This window comes from Lipotes vexillifer, unplaced genomic scaffold (assembly GCF_000442215.2).
Source record: "Lipotes vexillifer unplaced genomic scaffold, Lipotes_vexillifer_v1.1 scaffold302, whole genome shotgun sequence".
Classification (NCBI taxonomy): domain Eukaryota; kingdom Metazoa; phylum Chordata; class Mammalia; order Artiodactyla; family Lipotidae; genus Lipotes; species Lipotes vexillifer.
This window is the reverse complement of record NW_006798913.1, coordinates 2738388-2758266: the sequence shown is the minus strand read 5'-3', so window position 1 is coordinate 2758266 and position 19879 is coordinate 2738388. Positions and strand designations below refer to the sequence as shown.

General features: G+C 36.5%; 1 protein-coding gene across 2 annotated transcripts in view; it reads right to left on the bottom strand.

The window, feature by feature from the left end:
- The window catches only part of BMP5 (bone morphogenetic protein 5), a 128346-nt gene that overhangs the window by 36776 nt on the left and 71691 nt on the right, over window positions 1–19879 (bottom strand). For both annotated transcript variants that reach the window (XM_007471193.1, XM_007471194.1), the window contains exon 3: window positions 2751–2899. In XM_007471193.1, coding sequence (XP_007471255.1) covers window positions 2751–2899 — 149 coding nt within the window. The remainder of the gene's footprint in view (window positions 1–2750; window positions 2900–19879) is intronic.

Sequence of the window (19879 nt, the reverse complement as noted above, 5' to 3'; positions counted from 1 at the left end):
ATATATATATATATATATAACTGAATCACTTTACTGAACACCAGAAACTAACACAACATTGTAAATCCACTATCAATTAAAAAAAAAAAAAAGAGTAATATGTTCAATGACAGGTGGTCCATAAGAGCCTTTTAAGTCACAAACTCATTCAACAATCATTCAAAACATATTTTTAATACCTACAACCTGCACGGTACCAAGTACCAAGGGTACCACTGTGAACCAGAAATACACATCCATGACCTTATGAAACGGATATTCATTCAAATATGTAATTATTCAAATATGTAATTGCTGATTGATTAAAGCAGCAAGTCTAGTTCTTTAATGACCTGTGGTCAAGTTACAAGAATATACACATAAATTAGATGTCATGTGCCTTCCATGATTTGTCTCCAAATCACTTTCCTAATAGCATCTGCAATCATATTTATACGTGAAAGCTGTTCTAGCCAAATCTGGACTGCTGAATGTTCTAGACAGCACCATGCCTTTTTGCCGTTCTATGTATTTACTCACATTGTTTCGTCATCCAGGAACTATCTCTCTCCTCCTTTCTCACCACCACACCCTCTCCCTCCTCATCTTCATTTCTTGAAATCTTACCCAGCTGACCTAGCCCAGAAGTTACCTGGACCACAGTTCTTTGGCTCCATTTGGACTTAACCATCTCCTTACGTTTCCTATAGCATCTTGATTATATCACTATTTTTAGGATTTAGGGCACTTTAGTCTTTCTTAAGTAGCTATATTTTTCTGTCTCCCAGGTCATTGTCTCCTTAACACTTTGTCTTGCATGAATAGGCACTCGAAGATTTTATGTCGAACAAATGAATAAATGAATAATAGTCAACAAATGAATTTGAAAGGAGACTTTCCTGAGTTTCATTTTTTCACGACTTCCAATTACTTTTGCTGAGAAGTAAGCATATTCAGATTCCATTGTTGCAAATCAAAAGTGGTCTGTCTGCTCTGGCTTAAATACAAAAGGCCAGCTTGTCTAGCATATTTAATCATTTTAATATTTTCATATCAGACAATATTAAAGAACCAAAGAAGAGCAACAAAAGGCTGTGTATCTCAAACCTAACTTTTAAAAAAAGAATTTGGAAACCTTTGAAAGAAGTGAAATGTTAGTTTATTTTAGGGTCCAAAAAATCACATAAATAATATGTCATTTAAAGTAAAATTACCCCTAAAATATAAGAGAAATCAATCAAAGGAAAAGGATAAACAAAATATAAAGTAGTTCTCAGAGAGAAAAGGAGGACTTGAAAGCAAGTTAGAACTAAATAGTATAGGGCCCTCCAGTTTCTTCCCCTAGATACAGCTTCCTGATCTTTAAAAGACTGTAGCTCGAATTTGCTCACTGTTCTACACTCAGAGTCCACTGGACTCTTAGTGTGTAGAGAAGTGCATTCAATAATATTATGTGCTGACTACCTCATGCCTCACTCAACTGCAAGCCTCATGAAGCCATCTCTGTACTTGCTCACTATTTTATCTCCAGCATCAAGCCAAGCACACAGCACATCGCTACTCGGTGAGCATTTCTGAGCATAAGAATAAAATCTGGAGCTTCTCAAAAAAGATTTCTTATAGACCTGTGGACTAAGAATGACACCTGCCATATCAGTAAAGAAAGGATGTTGCAGCCAACAAGCTGCAGCCACCCCAATGGTGAGCCCTGAGGGAAGTTAGGGTGGAAACAGGATGCCCACCATCAAACCATCAGCCACTGCAGCTGCCCTCTGATGGTGCACCCTGACGAGACTCAGGATGAGAAAGCACATGATACTGACCCCAGACATCTGAGATGCATATCAAAGGAATGATTTCAGACTCTTGCATCTTCCCATATACAAATTTCTTAACTTGAGATGCCTGGTTTTCTTTAATTAACAATAATCTTTTGATGTTCTGACTACCTGGTCTTTGTTGCAAAAACTCCTGTATATCCTGGCTCCTCCCCTACCTCTTTGGAGCTCTCCTTTAGAGCTATCTGAGAGGCTGTGTCCTGGGCTTAAGTCCCCAGTTTTGTCCACCAAGTAAAACATAACTCTCAACTTTTAGGTTGCGCTTTTTTTTTTTTTTTTTCAGTCAACAGATCCCTCCCAGAAGTGATTCTGGAGCTGTTGTCTTTGACCAAATATTATAATTTGTTAAGACCTAACTCAGTATCATTTTCTGCAGTTTTTTATGACTCTTTTGTTCCATCCCCATCCTCCTCTGTATTATGGTAGGTCCTTTGTCTGTTTCCCTATCATCTGTTTTGATATATATTTCTTTTTATAAGTCAGGTTTTTGAGACATACTTTGAATATGGTAATATCCATTCTTCTTTAGTGTACAGTTCTATACATTTTTACAGATTATATAGTTGTGTAACCACCACAGAATCAAGACATAGATCCATAGCATTTTATACATCACTTTCTTTTGGTATTGTTATATCACAGTAGTTCTACTTGTTTGCATACATGTCTTCAACACAAGACTAAAAACTGCAAGAGCAGGAACAGAATTTAATTCTTTACCCCCCACACCCACTGCAGAGCCTGACAATAAATGTGTGTTTGGTAATGTGTTTATAAATAAGTTAACTAATCAATATATTGCCCTATCTTATAGAATGCACCACTTTGCACATTGTGTGTATAAAATATACATTGGTTAAATCCCACAAAAAGCTGTAACTCTCCATGTGCCCAAACCAGAACTCCCCAAAATTTATGAAATTCAGCGCTTACCATCTCCTGTTTCTGCACAGAGTTGTAAGCCCAAATTGTTCTGTGGATTAATCACCCAATGATTGCTGGTCACAGTGATATCAAAGACAAGCCAACCCACATCTAGAGCTTGGGCCTTTCTTGTGTCTAACAAGAACAGATCTGCATCCCTAAAAGAAGAAACAGAACAGCAAAAAAGAGTTACAGGTTTGAATGAAGATCATCATTTCCTACACTTAAGTGAAAACACTACAAAAGCATTCTTACAATAACAGGAGTTCATTAAAGGATAAGAGGAACAAAGGGCTAAAGTGATGAGTAATAAGATACAGAACGTTTTATTGCTGGAATCTCAGCCCAAACCTGGTGCAGATTAGGAATATCTGACAGTAATTTCCATTTGCCTGCTCTTCACTGTCAAGTTTCCTTTACAAAGGGACTTAGTGGTCTTGGTTTGGTCCCTGATAATCAGTGTTTTCCCAAACCATTACCTATAAGTAGCAGTACACTGGCAAGTACACAAGCAAGGGTTAAACTGAATAGAGACAGAAGTGAAAGTAGCTGCTCCAGTCTGGACGGGTGTTCCATCTCCAAGGAGATGGAGGGCAGGCAGGCTGTAATGCAAGCCTCTGTTTTAGAGGGAGTTTTCCTTTTGTTTACCAATTTCATTATACTTTTTTCCATTTTTATTACATATATTTTTCATTTTTATTTCATTTTCTATTTTTGTTATATAATTAATTATTTTATGGATCCCAGAGGCCAAGAGAGGGTCACCAAGTATACCACTGGATTAAGGGAGAAATCCCGTAGATTGAGCTATGGCTCTTCCCTGACTCACTTTAACACTTTCTTTGCACACAAGTCCCCTGGGGACAGTAGTACCTATGCATATAAACTTGTATGTTTTAGGATAATCTCCACAGTGTTACTGTTATTAACATTTATCAATCTTAACTTTAGTATTAAATTTACAAATGTATGAGTATTTGTCAAACTATAATGAATTATTTTATTTATTATATCCTTACTACAGGCAGCTTCTGAGCTAAGTGCTACATCTTTTTGATGTTTAGTCGTTATTTTAATTTGTTTTATTGAAGTATAGTTGATTTACAGTGTTGTGTTAATTTCTGCTATACAAAAACATGATTCAGTTATACATATATGTATACACATCCTTTTTCATATTCTTTTCCATTATAGTTCATCACAGGATATTGAATATAGTTCCCTGTGCTGTACAGTAGGACTTTGTTGTTTATCCATTCTATATATAATAGTTTGCATCTGCTAATCCCAAACTCCCAATCTATTCCCCCCACACACCCCTCTCCCTTGGCAACCACAGGCCTGTTCTCTATGTGACATTTAATCTTTACAATAAATTTTTATATTGATGAAATTAAGGCTCAGATAGGTTGATGGTAAAAACAATGGAACTCCATCAAAGTAGAATAGAAATACACTATTATGCATTTTATGATTGTGCTGAATCTGACAGCATATTATTCATATGAGGAAGATCAGAGCTATGTCATAATAAGCTATGTTAAATACTATTTTACTGTATTTTCCATCTATCTGTATCTTAGAAGTCACTTTAAAGGTGGATTACAAAATGTAAAAAACTAATTTTGAATAAAATCAAATCATGCATATTTATTATTTTCTTAGAAAAAATCTATAATTGAAAACTGAACTATAGCAGAAGAATCTCAGTCAATATTTTAGAAGGTACCTCTCCATTTCTTTAATTAAACTTGATTTATACCATTATTCCATTAACCTAGAGAACTTAAAATTAATGTTTTATGATCAATTATATTGTCCAGCTAGCGTACACCAAAATATGCAGCTTTAATTCTCCTTCACAATTTTAATCATAGTGATTACCAAAGGAGGGTAACAGACACTTTTTCACATCCAATACAGGAATCAGTTTGAGTTACCGCAGACATCTGACAGGCATATACTACAATTCAATGAAAAGATTAATTCATTCCCACTTGAATTTTAAGGACCCATTATTTTCACAGTGTGTGGAATGTAAATCAAATTCTCCCTTCTTCCTCCTAAATTGGAAAACCTACCAAATAAACAGAATCTAAGAAAATATAGATTATTCTTAAATTTTTGAAATATTTAAAAAATGTCTTTGAGACTGTAATCTTGGAAGTAACTTAATCACATTATTAGCTTCTTAAACAGAAGAAAGATTCACCTTGTAGCATGGAAAATACGCCAGTGCTACCCTGTTTTCAAAGCCTGCTTTAATTTGAAATATGGTAAAGATGTTCTAATAAACTCTGCAAAGCATAAAATGTCATTCCTTGGTGTGATATAAATAAACATTTGAAAAACAAAAAAGAACAAAGAGGTAAATTCTGAGAGCAATTTCAACTAGTTAACAAATATCTTTATGTAGTTATTTAGGTGTGTTTTCTATTATTTTTAAATTGTGCTACTTTTCCAGAAAAAAAAAATTTCTCTAACTATTCATATTCAAGTCTCAACACTTAAGCATGTCTATGAGGAAAATAGTTTCAGTTTTAATGAATATATTTAGAAAAAGCATCAGCCAACAGACCCAAGCAAACCCTAAATACCTGAATTTCAGTGATGCAAATCTAATTCATTGGAAGGTAAACCTAGGCCAATAGTATGATTTGAAAAACTCCATATATTTCTAGTTCACCTCTGAAAAGTTATGAATGATCAGTTGTCTTCATAAGCTTCATGGATTCCTATTCTTGAGCAAAACTATTTTATTTTTGACTGTTAACTTCTATTCTTTAATTTCTCCTCTTTCCTTTTGTGTAAAGAGCTCTTCTGCATTACCTACAGACAAGAGAATATGCTTTAGGAGAGTCAAGTCTGTTTATTTATTTATGTATTTATTTATTTATTTAATTTATTTTTTGGCTGTGTTGAGTTTTTGTTGCTGTGTGCAGGCTTTCTCTAGTTGGGACGAACAGGGTCTACTCTTCGTCAAGGTGCGTGGCTTCTCATTGCAGTGGCTTCTCTTGTGGATCACGGGCTCTAGGCACGCGGGCTTCAGTAGTTGCAGCACACAGGCTCAGTAGTTGCGGCACGTGGGCCCTCGGGCACGCAGGCTTCAGTAGTTTTGGCACATGGGTTTATGGCTCACAAGCTCTAGAGTGCAGGCTCAGTAGTTGTGGCTCATGGACTTAGTTACTCTATAGTATGTGGAATTTTCCCAGACTAGGGATTGAATCCATGTCCCCTGCATTGACAGGTGGATTCTTAACCACTGTGCCACGAGGGAAGTCCTCAAGTCTATTTTTAATAAGCACAATGGTAATAATTTTGTAATTTTCATTCATGTAGCAACTTTCATAACAGCATCTTAAAAATAAATTCCTATCCATTCTGTAGAAATCGAGACATAACTTCTTTGGAAGTATAAAATTATTCCACTAAAGAAGAGCACTTATCTCCCTGGAAATATCAGAATATACTAAATATATCCTATAAGCAGTATAAAATAAACTTGTTAAAGTTGCCTTGCCTTATCACTTTTCCCATTTTTTTAAGAAATTCTTACAACATTTAATAAAAGAAAATTTTAAATATTAATGCATTTAAAAGGAATGCAGTACAAAGAAAATATATATGTAGAAAATTATATTCATTTGTAGCAGAAATAAATCCATAATGTAATTATTTTATATGATGTACAATTACAGTAATGAAACTAAAATTAAAATCTGCATTCTAGTAAAGGAAATAAAGTCCACCTACATGGATGTATGCAAGCATTTCAGAATGTTACTGTTTTAGGGCTTCCCTGGTGGCGCAGTGCTTGAGAGTCCGCCTGCCGATGCAGTAGACGCGGGTTCGTGCCCCGTTTCGGGAGGATCCCACATGCCGCGGAGCGGCTGGGCCCGTGAGCCATGGCCACTGAGCCTGCGCGTCCGGAGCCTGTGCTCCGCAAATGGGAGAGGCCACGACAGTGAGAGGCCCGCATAACGCAAGAAAAAAAAAAAAAAAAAAAAATGTTACTGTTTTAGTATCCTAAGGCTGCCATAACAAAGTACCGGAGCCTGAGTGGCTGAAACAGTAGAAATTTATTGTCTCACAGTTCTGGAGCCTGGATGTCCAAACTCAAGGTGTTGGCAGGGTTGGTTCTCTTGAGGGCTGTGAGGGAAGAATCTCGTTGGCTTGTAGATGGCTGTTTCCTCCCTGCATCTTCATATCACCTTCCCTATGTGTACATCATTGCATCCAAATTTTCCATTTTTATAAAGACACCAGTCATATTGGATTAATACTCACCCTCATTTTAATTGTTACCTCACTAAAGAGTCTGTTTCCAAATAAGATCACATTCTGAGATACTGGAGGCCAGGACTTCAATATATGGATAGGGGAGAGAGGGGAACATGGTTCAACCCATAATACTATTTTAAAATATTTTTTTAAAGGCAAGAATAATCTGGGATGTGAACATTCTGTGTTTATAGATATTATAGCAATTATCCACATTGAAATGTTTTCAAAGACTAATACGTGAAAGTCAATTTATATTGATCAAAATAACTCATAATGATGAAAATTTGTATTTTTCTTTTTCAGATAGAATTTGAACCTTTGTCTTGAGTATGACACAGATCAGCATAATAATTTCTCATACAGTTAAATGAAGCTATCATGCAGTTGTTAAATACAGAGTCATATTGAACAGATAAAGGATTTGCACCACACAGATTTATTGGATATGAAATATATAGATATACTGAATATAATTAATCACAGGCAAAAAATAATATGTAGATATGTAGATACAGTTAGAATTCAATACAAATGCATGTGAGCATATCTTACTTCAATCATGACCAGAGGTTTATATATGTGTTTTCATGTGAAATTGGTAGGGTTGAAGATACTGCTTTGCAAGGGTGCTTTTTATTTTACTGAGAGGAAAGGGTTTTGTATACATGCCTTGGGAGCCTCAAAATACCAAAAGGGTAGGAACTTCACTAAAGACTGAGCAGCAGGAGCCACATTCAGCAAAATTTGAGTTATCATCATTCTTACCACTCTTTTAAAAATAAAGAGTCTTACATATCTAAGACTATGACACTGGAAGAAATAAAGTGTATTGTAACAAAATAAACTAGAATTTGGGGACCAGACAGAGCTTGAACAATAAAGGAATTCCTCAGCCTCTGTTTCCCCATGCCTAAAAGATAGTATGATAATCACTGCCTTAAGAGATTTTGTGAAGACCAAATGTAATATAATCTGAAGGTCTATCTGGAAGAGAGGAAATTATAGTTGAATCTTTACCTAGGATGTCAGACATTTTTCCCGGAAATAGAACATACAATCCTAAAATTTGTACAGAACCACAAAGACCCCAAATAACCAAAGCAATCTGGAGAAAGAAGAACAAAACTAGAGGCATCACACTTACAAAGTTACACTAATCAAAAGAATTTGATATTGGCACAGAAACAGACACATAGATCAATGGAGCAGTATAAAGAGCCAAGAAATAAACCCATGTATATGGGTTAATTAATTTACAATGCAAGAACCAAGAATATGCAACATGGAAAGGCAGTCTCTTCAACAAAGTGTTGTGAAAACTGGACAGCCACATGCAAAAGAATGAAACAGGACTGTTATCTTACACCATACACAACTTAAAATGAATTAAAGACTTGAATGTAAAACCATAAAATTCCTAGAAGAAAACATAGCCAGTAAGCTCCTTGATATTGGTCTTTGCAATGATTTTTTTTTTGGCTCTGACACCAAAAGCAAAAGTGACAAAAGCAAAAATAAACAAGTGGAGCAACATCAAATTAAAAAGCTTTTGCACAGCGAAGGAAACCATCAACAAAATGAAAAGGCAACCTATGGAATGGGAGAAAATATTTGCAAATCATATATCTGATAAGGAGTTAATATCCAAAATATATAAAGAACTTATACAACTCAATAGCAAAAAAAAAAAAATCTATTTAAAAATGGGCAAAGACATACAGATGGACAAGTACATGAAAAGATGCTGAACATCACTAATCATCAGGGAAATGCAAATCAAAACCACAATGAGATATAACTTCATACCTGTTAGAATGACTATTATGTATTAAAAAGGCAATAAATAACAGGTGTTGGTGAGTATGTAGAGGAAAAGGAACACCTGTGCACTGTTGGTGGGAAAGTAAGTTGGTGCAGTCACTACAGAAAACTGTATGGAGGCACCTCAAAAAATTGAGAAAAAAAAAAAAAAACTATCATTTGGGCCAGTAATCCTGGTTATTTATTGAAGAAAATGAAAACACTAACTCAAAAAGATATACACATACCCATGTTCATTGCAGTATTATTTACAATAGCCAAGATATGGAGACTACCTAAGTGCCCATCAACAGATGAATGGGTACAGAAAATGTGGCATACACACACACACACACACACACACACACACACACACACACACACAAAATGGAATATTATTCTGCCATAAAAAGAATGAAATCTTGCCATTTGTGACATGAATGGACCTTAAGGGCATTATAATAATTGAAATAAGCCAGATGGAGAAAGACAAACACTATCACTTATATGTGGGATCTAAAACAAAACAAAACAAAAACAACAAACAAAGCCCAAGCTCATAGATTAGTGGTTGCCAGAGGCAGGGAGTGGGAGTGAAAGAAATGGGTGAAATAGGTCCAGAGGTGTAAACTTCCAGTTATAAGGTAAGTAAGTCATGCGACTGTAATGTACAGCATGGTAAATGTCTGTAGTTAATAATACTCTATTACATATTTTGAAAGTTGCTGAGAGAGTAGGTCTTTAAAGTTCTAATTACAAGAAAGAAAATTTCTAACTAGGTATGGTAACAGAAGTTAACCGCAGTGATCATTTTGCAATATATGCAGATATTGGATCATTATATTGTATACCTGAAACTAATATAAAGTTATATGTCAATTATGCTTCAATAAAAAATACTTAAAAACGAACTAACAACAAAAAAAAATGTGTGAATTAGTGCTTTTGTTAACACAATATATCTGATGACAGCATTATACACAGACTCAAAAAATGCTACATTTATAACAACATAGATGAATCTGAAGACGATGAACTTTGTAATATCGTGATATATGATTTAAAATATGGCTATATTGATGATGTCAAACGTGCATGTGAAAAGTTTGAAAAAAGCCACTACGTAGGGCTTCCATGGTGGCGCAATGGTTGAGAGTCCGCCTGCCGATGCAGGGCACGTGGGTTCGTGCCCCAGTCCGGGAAGATCCCGCATGCCGCGGAGCGGCTGTGCCCGTAAGCCATGGCCGCTGAGCCTGCGCGTCCGGAGCCTGTGCTCCGCGCAACGGGAGAGGCCACAGCAATGAGAGGCCCGCGTACCGCAAAGAACAACAACAAAAAAAAGTCTCTGCATATATATTTTCAAAGTGAAACAAGGAATATGACTACATTAATGAAATTTTATATAATGTGATTAAAATATGTAAAAATAATTATATTAATAGACGATTATATCTTCTTACTATTTAACTGCTACGATCATATTCATTATATATCTATGTCTATAAACGCATCCAATTATATAAATATTCAATTTCCTCCTCTAATTTCTTTGATCTTTAACTTGAGTAAACCAAATATTTTTATACGATCGTATCATATTCTTCTTCATGATCCTTCTTATAATCAGGTACACAAACATGCCTAGTAACATACTATGTGGTTTTGGATGCTTGAAATGTTAACTCCTTCTACTTTCTACATAGTTGAATAACGGAATTAATGAAGTATTCTCATTATAAGCCCCAAATAAAAATTATAACCAGGAATGTCTGATGTGAAGTCAGCTAGCCTGGGAGTCTACCTCTGAAAGTGAATAAAATAAATCACTGAATGCTAGAATTAAGTGGGATATAAATTATGTAGCCAAACTGTTATTTGATTGATGAGAAAACTTAAAGAGAAATCAAATTATTTCCCATGGTCACTCACCCAGTTGGAAGACCAGAACCCAGGTTTCTATATTCCATTTTCAGAACACTTTCTCTTATATCACTGTAGCTCCCTTTTTAGTCCCAAACCATCCTTTAACTGCCCTCTTTACACTGAAAGATAATTGGTTTTTGGATTGTAGTACTGAAAGGTTGAGCTGAGCTACCAGCCTAAAACAAGGTGGTAGACATGGAGCCAAGGAGTGACCATGTAATCAAGTTAAGATGAGGTCATTAGCATGGGCCTTAATCCAGAATGACTGCTGCCCTTATAAGAAAAGGAGAAGAGACACAGAAGGAAGACAGCCATATGAGGACAAAGGCAGAGATGGAACTTATGTTGACCCAAGCCAAGGAATATTTGGAGCTACCAGAAGCTGGAAGAAGCCAAAAACAATCTTCCCCTAGAGGTTTTGGAAGGAGTATTGTCTTAACAAAGCTTTGATTTTGGACTTCTAATCTCCAGAAGTGTGAGCGAATAAATTTCTGTTGTATTAAGCCATCCAAGTTTGTGGTAATTTGTTACAGCAGCTCTAGGAAACTAATACACTCCCCTAGTTTTCACAGATTAAATATTTCATATTAAATAGGAGGTGGTCAGCAATATCAAATACTGAGAAGAATGGGAAGAACAAAAAAGTGTCTAGAAGATTTGGTAGCAAGGAGAACGTTGGTGGATAATCAGTAGAGTGGAGTTATCAAACTGCAGTAGGTTGAGGGGTGAATAAAACATAAGAAAGTGATGTATTTAAAGCAAAGTTTTATAATATGAACTTCACTAAGATATGGAGAAGAGAAATAATGTGGAATAGTAGGAACAAGGAGAGTCAAATAGAGGGATTTTTAGTAAACACAAGAAACATCAAATATTTATAGGACACATTTAAATGCATATTTAAAAGATAGAACATCTTATACTATTTCAGCACAATAAGAAATGTGAGTGGACAACACAGAAAATCTTCCAAAATAAGCTTGTGCTTGGTTACTTCTCTATGACACTGTCCTTGGAGTTCATGTGTATTGTGAAAACTTCTTTATAGACGAAATCACTTCTCAGCAGGGGGAATTAGGTAAACTAATATACATCAGGTGAGTCCTTGGATGGGACCCCCATTCATCTTTTGCCAAAATCTATTTTATCAAGGATATTGTTTCATAGGCTTGTGGCAAACAAATCCTTCTGCTTGTTTCTAAATATGGTTAACAAACAGTTCTCATTGGTATTTTATTACTTGAGCAGAAAGTGTAGAACTCATGGCTCCTCTGAGAAGTCTCATTATAAGTTTACCTTTATAAAGAAAAGATTGTAATTATAGGTGGAATTGGTATCTGCTAAATTTCAACAATGACTTGCTGTACTTAGGCTTTGCTTAGTAATAGAAAAAATTATTATGCCCTTTAAGTCATCTTTCTGAGCCTTTGTTTATTCTTTAAATGAAGATTAAAATAAAATCTACCGGAGGAGGTGCTGGGAAGATGGCGGAGGAGTAAGACGCGGAGATCACCTTCCTACCCGCAGATACACCAGAAATACATCTACATGTGGAACAACTCCTACAAAACACCTACTGAACGCTGGCAGAAGACCTCAGACCTCCCAAAAGGCAAGAAACTCCCCACGTATCTGAGTAGGGCAAAAGAAAAAAAATAAAAAAACAGAGACAAAAGAATAGGGACGGCACCTGCACCAGTGGGAGGCAGCTGTGAAGGAGGAAAGGTCTCCACACACTAGGAAGCCCCTTCGCGGGCAGAGATTGCGGGAGGCGGAGCGGGAGCTTCGGAGCCGCGGGGGAGAGCGCAGCCACAGGGGCGCGGAGGGCAAAGCGGAGAGATTCCCGCACAGAGGATCGGCGCCGACCGGCGCTCACCAGCCCGAGAGGCTCGTGTGCTCACCCGCCGAGGCGGGCGGGGCTGGAAAGCTGAGCCCCTGTGAGCTGTGAGAACAAAGAAGAAAAAGGGAAATCTCTCCCAGCAGCCTCAGAAACAGCGGATTAAAGCTACACAATCAATTTGATGTACCCTGCCTCTGTGGAATACATGAATAGACAGCGAATCATCCCAAATTGAGGAGGCGGACTTCTAGAGCAAGATCTATGATTTTTTCCCCTTTTCCTCTTTTTGTGAATGTGTATGTGTATGCTTCTGTGTGAGATCTTGTCTGTATAGGTTTGCTTCCACCATTTGTCCCAGCGTTCTATCCGACCATTTTTTTTTTTAATTTTTTTCTTAATAATTAATTTTAATTTAAAGAACTCTGTTATACTTTACCTTCTTTCTATCTTTCCTTCCTTCCTTCCCTTTTTGAGACAACGAATCGTCCCAAATTGAGGAGGTGGACTTGGAGAGCAAGTTTTATGATTTTTTCCACTTTACCTCTTTTTGTGAGGGTATATGTGTATGCTTCTATGTAAGATTTTGTCTCTATAACTTTGCTTCCACCATTTGTCCTAAGGTTCTATCCTTCCCTTTTTTTTTTCCTCTAAATAATTATTTTTTTAATTCAATAACTTTATTATACTTTATTTTATTTTACTGTATCTTCTTTCTTTCTGTATTTTTTCCTTCCTTCCCTCATTCCTTCCTTCCTTCCCTCCTCCCTCCCTCCCTCCTTTCTTTCCTTCTTGCCTTCTTCCTTTCTTTTCTTCTTTCTTTCTTTCTTCCTTCCCTCCTTCCTTCCTTCCCTCCTCTCTTTCTTTCTTTCTTTCTTTCTTTCCTATTTCCTCCTACTTATACTAATTCTCTCTACTTTCTCTCCCTTTTATTCTGAGCCGAGTGGATGAAAGGCTCTTGCTGCTCCAGCCAGGAGTCAGGACTCTGCCTCTGAGGTGGGAGAGCCAACTTCAGAACACTCGTCAAGAAGAGACCTCCCAGCCCCACATAATATCAAACGGCGAAAATCTCCCAGAGATCTCCATCTCAACACCAGCACCCAGCTTCGCTCAACGACCAGCAAGCTACAGTGCTGGACAACCTATGCCAACCATATAGCAAAACAGGAACACAACCCCACCCACTAGCAGAGAGGCTGCCTAAAATCATAATAAGTCCACAGACACCCCAAAACACACCACCAGACGTGGACCTGCCCACTAGAGAGACAAGATCTAGCCTCATACACCACAACACAGCCACTAGTCCCCTCCACCAGGAAGCCTACACAACGCACTGAACCAACCTTAGCCACTGGAGACAGACATCAAAAACAACGGGAGCTACGAACTTGCAGCCTGCAAAAAGGTGAACCCAATCACAGTAAGATAAGCAAAATGAGAAGACAGAAAAACACACAGCAGATGAAGGAGCAGGATAAAAACCCACCAGACCTAACAAATGAAGAGGAAATAGGCAGTCTACCTGAAAAAGAGTTCAGAATAATGATAGTAAAGATGATCCAAAATCTTGGAAATAGAATGGACAAAATGCAAGAAGCAGTTAACAAGGACCTAGAAGAAATAAAGATGAAACAGACAATGATGAACAACACAATAAATGAAATGAAAAATACTCTAGATGGGATCAATAGCAGAATAAATGAGGCAGAAGAACGGATAAGTGACCTGGAAGATAAAATAGTGGAAATAACTACTGCAGAGCAGAATAAAGAAAAAAGAATGAAAAGAACTGAGGACAGTCTCAGAGACCTCTGGGACAACATTAAACGCACCAACATTCGAATTATAGGGGTTCCAGAAGAAGAAGAGAAAAAGAAAGGGACTGAGAAAATATTTGAAGAGATTATAGTTGAAAACTTCCCTAATATGGGAAAGGAAATCGTTAATCAAGTCCAGGAAGCACAGAGAGTCCCATACAGGATAAATTCAAGGAGAAATACGCCAAGACACATATTAATCAAACTGTCAAAAACTAAATACAAAGAAAGCATATTAAAAGCAGCAAGGGAAAAACAACAAATAACACACAAGGGAATCCCCATAAGGTTAACAGCTGATCTCTCAGCAGAAACTCTACAAGCCAGAAGGGAGTGGCAGGACATACTGAAAGTGATGAAGGAGAAAAACCTGCAACCAAGATTACTCTACCCAGCAAGGATCTCATTCAGATTTGATGGAGAAATTAAAACCTTTACAGACAAGCAAAAGCTGAGAGAGTTCAGCACCACCAAACCAGCTTTACAACAAATGCTAAAGGAACTGCTCTAGACAAAAACACAAGAGAAGGAAAAGTCCTATAATAACGAACCCAAAACAATTTAGAAAATGGGAATAGGAACATACATATCGATAATTACCTTAAATGTAAATGGACTAAATGCTCCCACCAAAAGACACAGATTGGCTGAATGGATACAAAAACAAGACCCATATATATGCTGTCTACAAGAGACCCACTTCAGACCTAGAGACACATACAGACTGAAAGTAAGGGGATGGAAAAAGATATTCCATGCAAATGGAAACCAAAAGAAAGCTGGAGTAGCAATTCTCATATCAGACAAAATAGACTTTAAAATAAGGACTATCAGAAGAGACAAAGAAGGACACTACATAATGATTAAGGGATCGATCCAAGAAGAAGATATAACAATTGTAAATATTTATGCACCCAACATAGGAGCACCTCAATACATAAGGCAAAAACTAGCAGCCATAAAAGGGGAAATCGACAGTAACACATTCATAGTAGGGGACTTCAACACCCCACTTTCACCAATGGACAGATCATCCAAAATGAAAATAAATAAGGAAACACAAGCTTTAAATGATACATTAAACAGGATGGACTTAATTGATATTTATAGGACACTCCATCCAAAAACAACAGAATACACATTTTTCTCAAGTGCTCATGGAACATTCTCCAGGATAGATCATATCTTGGGTCACAAATCAAGCCTTGGTAAATTTAAGAAAATTGAAATTGTATCAAGTATCTTTTCCGACCACAACGCCATGAGACTAGATATCAATTACAGGAAAAGATCAGTAAAAAATACAAACACATGGAGGCTAAACAATACACTACTTAATAATGAAGTGATAACTGAAGAAATCAAAGAGGAGATAAAATATACCTAGAAACAAATGACAATGGAGACACAATGACCCAAAACCTATGGGATGCAGCAAAAGCAGTTCTAAGAGGGAAGTTTATAGCAATACAAGCCCACCTTAAGAAGCAGGAAGCATCTTGAATAAACAACCTAACCTTGCACCTCAAGCAATTAGAGAAAGAAGAACAAAAAAACCCCAAAGTTAACAGAAGGAAAGAAATAAAAGTCAGATCAGAAATAAATGAAAAAGAAATGAAGGAAACAATAGCAAAAATCAATAAAACTGAAAGATGGTTCTTTGAGAAGATAAGCAAAATAATAGATAAACCATTAGCCAGACTCATCAAGAAAAAAAGGGAGAAGACTCAAATCAATAGAATCAGAAATGAAAAAGGAGAAGTAACAACTGACACTGCAGAAATACAAAAAATCATGAGGGATTACTACAAGCAACTCTATGCCAATAAAATGGACAATCTGGAAGAAATGGACAAATTCTTAGAAATGCACAAACTGCCAAGACTGAATCAGGAAGAAATAGAAAATATGAACAGACCAATCACAAACACTGAAATTGAAACTGTGATTAAAAATCTTCCAACAAACAAAAGCCCAGGACCAGATGGCTTCACAGGCGAATTCTATCAAACATTTAGAGAAGAGCTAACACCTATTCTTCTCAAACTCTTCCAAAATATAGCAGAGGGAGGAACACTCCCAAACTCATTCTACGAGGCCACCATCACCTTGATACCAAAACCAGACAAGGATGTCACAAAGAAAGAAAACTACAGGCCAATATCACTGATGAACATAGATGCAAAAATCCTCAACAAAATACTAGCAAACAGAATCCAACAGCACATTAAAAGGATCATACACCATGATCAAGTGGGGTTTATTCCAGGAATGCAAGGATTCTTCAATATACGCAAATCTATCAATGTGATTAACCATATTAACAAATTGAAGGAGAAAAACCATATGATCATCTCAATAGATGCAGAGAAAGCTTTTGACAAAATTCAACACCCATTTATGATAAAAACCCTGCAGAAAGTAGGTGTAGAGGGAACTTTCCTCAATATAATAAAGGCCGTATATGACAAGCCCACAGCCAACATCATCCTCAATGGCGAAAAACTGAAAGCATTTCCACTAAGGTCAGGAACAAGACAAGGTTGCCCACTCTCACCACTCTTATTCAACATAGTTTTGGAAGTTTTAGCCACAGCAATCAGAGAAGAAAAGGAAATAAAAGGAATCCAAATCGGAAAAGAAGAAGTAAAGCTGTCACTGTTTGCAGATGACATGATACTATACATAGAGAATCCTAAAGATGCTACCAGAAAACTACTAGAGCTAATCAATGAATTTGGTAAAGTAGCAGGATACAAAATTAATGCACAGAAATCTCTGGCATTCCTATATACTAATGATGAAAAATCTGAAAGTGAAATCAAGAAAACACTCCCATTTACCATTGCAACAAAAAGAATAAAATATCTAGGAATAAACCTACCTAAGGAGACAAAAGACCTGTATGCAGAAAATTATAAGACACTGATGAAAGAAATTAAAGATGATACAAACAGATGGAGAGATATACCATGTTCTTGGATTGGAAGAATCAACATTGTGAAAATGACTCTACTTCCCAAAGCAATCTATAGATTCAATGCAATCCCTATCAAACTACCACTGGCATTTTTCACAGAACTAGAACAAAAAATTTCACAATTTGTATGGAAACACAAAAGACCCCGAATAGCCAAAGCAATCTTGAGAACAAAAAATGGAGCTGGAGGAATCAGGCTGCCTGACTTCAGACTATACTACAAAGCTACAGTAATCAAGACAGTATGGTACTGGCACAAAAACAGAAAGATAGATCAATGGAATAGGATAGAAAGCCCAGAGATAAACCCATGCACATATGGTCACCTTATCTTTGATAAAGGTGGCAGGAATATACAGTGGAGAAAGGACAGCCTCTTCAATAAGTGGTGCTGGGAAAATTGGACAGGTACATGTAAAAGTATGAGATTAGATCACTCCCTAACACCATACACAAAAATAAGCTCAAAATGGATTAAAGACCTAAATGTAAGGCCAGAAACTATCAAACTCTTAGAGGAAAACATAGGCAGAACACTCTATGACATAAATCACAGCAAGATCCTTCTTGACCCATCTCCTAGAGTAATGGAGATAAAAACAAAAATAAACAAATGGGACCTAATGAAACTTCAAAGCTTTTGCACAGCAAAGGAAACCATAAACAAGACCAAAAGACAACCCTCAGAATGGGAGAAAATATTTGCAAATGAATCAACTGACAAAGGATTAATCTCCAAAATTTACAGGCAGCTCATGCAGCTCAGTAACAAAAAAATAAACAATTCAATCCAAAAATGGGCACTAAATAGACACTTCTCCAAAGAAGATATACAGATGGCCAAGAAGCACATGAAAAGCTGCTCAACATCACTAATTATTAGAGAAATGCAAATCAAAACTACAATGAGGTATCACCTCACATCAGTTAGAATGGGCATCATCAGAAAATCTACAAACAACAAATGCTGGAGAGGGTGTGGAGAAAAGGGAACCCTCTTGCACTGTTGGTGGGAATGTAAATTGATACAGCCACTATGGAGAACAGTATGGAGGTTCCTTAAAAAACTAAAAATAGAACTACCATATGACCCAGCAATCCCACTACTGGGCATATACCCTGAGAAAACCATAATTCAAAAAGAGTCATGTACCACAATGTTCATTGCAGCTCTATTTACAATAGCCAGGACATGGAAGCAACCTAAGTGTCCATCAACAGATGAATGGATAAAGAAGATGTGGCACATATATACAATGGAATATTACTCAGCCATAAAAAGAAACGAAATTGAGCTATTTGTAATGAGGTGGATAGACCTAGAGTCTGTCATACAGAGTGAAGTAAGTCAGAAAGAGAAGGACAAATACCGTATGCTAACACATATATATGGAATTTAAGAAAAAAAATTGTTATAAAGAACCATGGGGTAAGACAGGAATAAAGACACAGACCTACTGGAGAATGGACTTGACGATATGGGTAGGGGGAAGGGTGAGCTGTGATAGGGCAAGAGAGAGACATGGACATATATATACTAACAAACGTAAGGTAGATAGCCAGTGGGAAGCAGCCGCATGGCGCAGGGATACCGGCTCGGTGCTTTGCGACCGCCTGGAGGGGTGGGATAGGGAGGGTGGGAGGGAGGGAAGGAGACGAAGAGGGAAGAGTTATGGGAACATATGTATATATATAACTGATTCACTTTGTTATAAAGCAGAAACTAACACACCATTGTAAAGCAATTATACCCCAATAAAGATGTTAAAAATAATAAAAAAATAAAGTAAAATCTACCTCATAAATCCCTTGCTGGGATAAAAAAAAACTACACAAATAAAAACTACACAAATAAAAATATTATGCAAATTGCTATAATTGCTGTTTTCTTACCAAAACACATTTATGGCAGGTAAGTATATATATAATAAGCTGTATATCTTATGCTTCATGACAAAATTAGGGTCAGAGTGATTTATGTCAAAGTTCTTTAATAACCTGCACTTATAAATTTTAGATATAGAGATTCATTCATTTTCTTTAAATTTAGTAACATTTATTGAAACATATAGCCCATAATGAACTTTTGTCCCTAAATTCCATTAGAGGCAAAAAATGAAGTTGAAAACATATCAGAAAGGAAGTAAAATTATTTATGTAATCCACAAAAGATAATGAAAGAGAAATATTCTTTAGATTTTTATGGTTTCAATTATATGCATGCATACATATGTGTGTATATATATATATACATTAGAGAGAGAGAGAGAGAGAGAGAAGAAACAGTTAACCAGGAGCATAAACATTCTACTGTCTAACCAAGAAGCTCTAAATCTTGCCAAGAAAAGCTTTGGGAAATTATCTGGAAGATATACAGATACATTTCAGAGCAAAAGTTAAAATACTCTTCTATTTCCACGAGGCATGAACCTTACAGAGAACAGAGATATCTACACTTTTCCCAAACTTTCTACTATTAGGACGTTTTCACCTC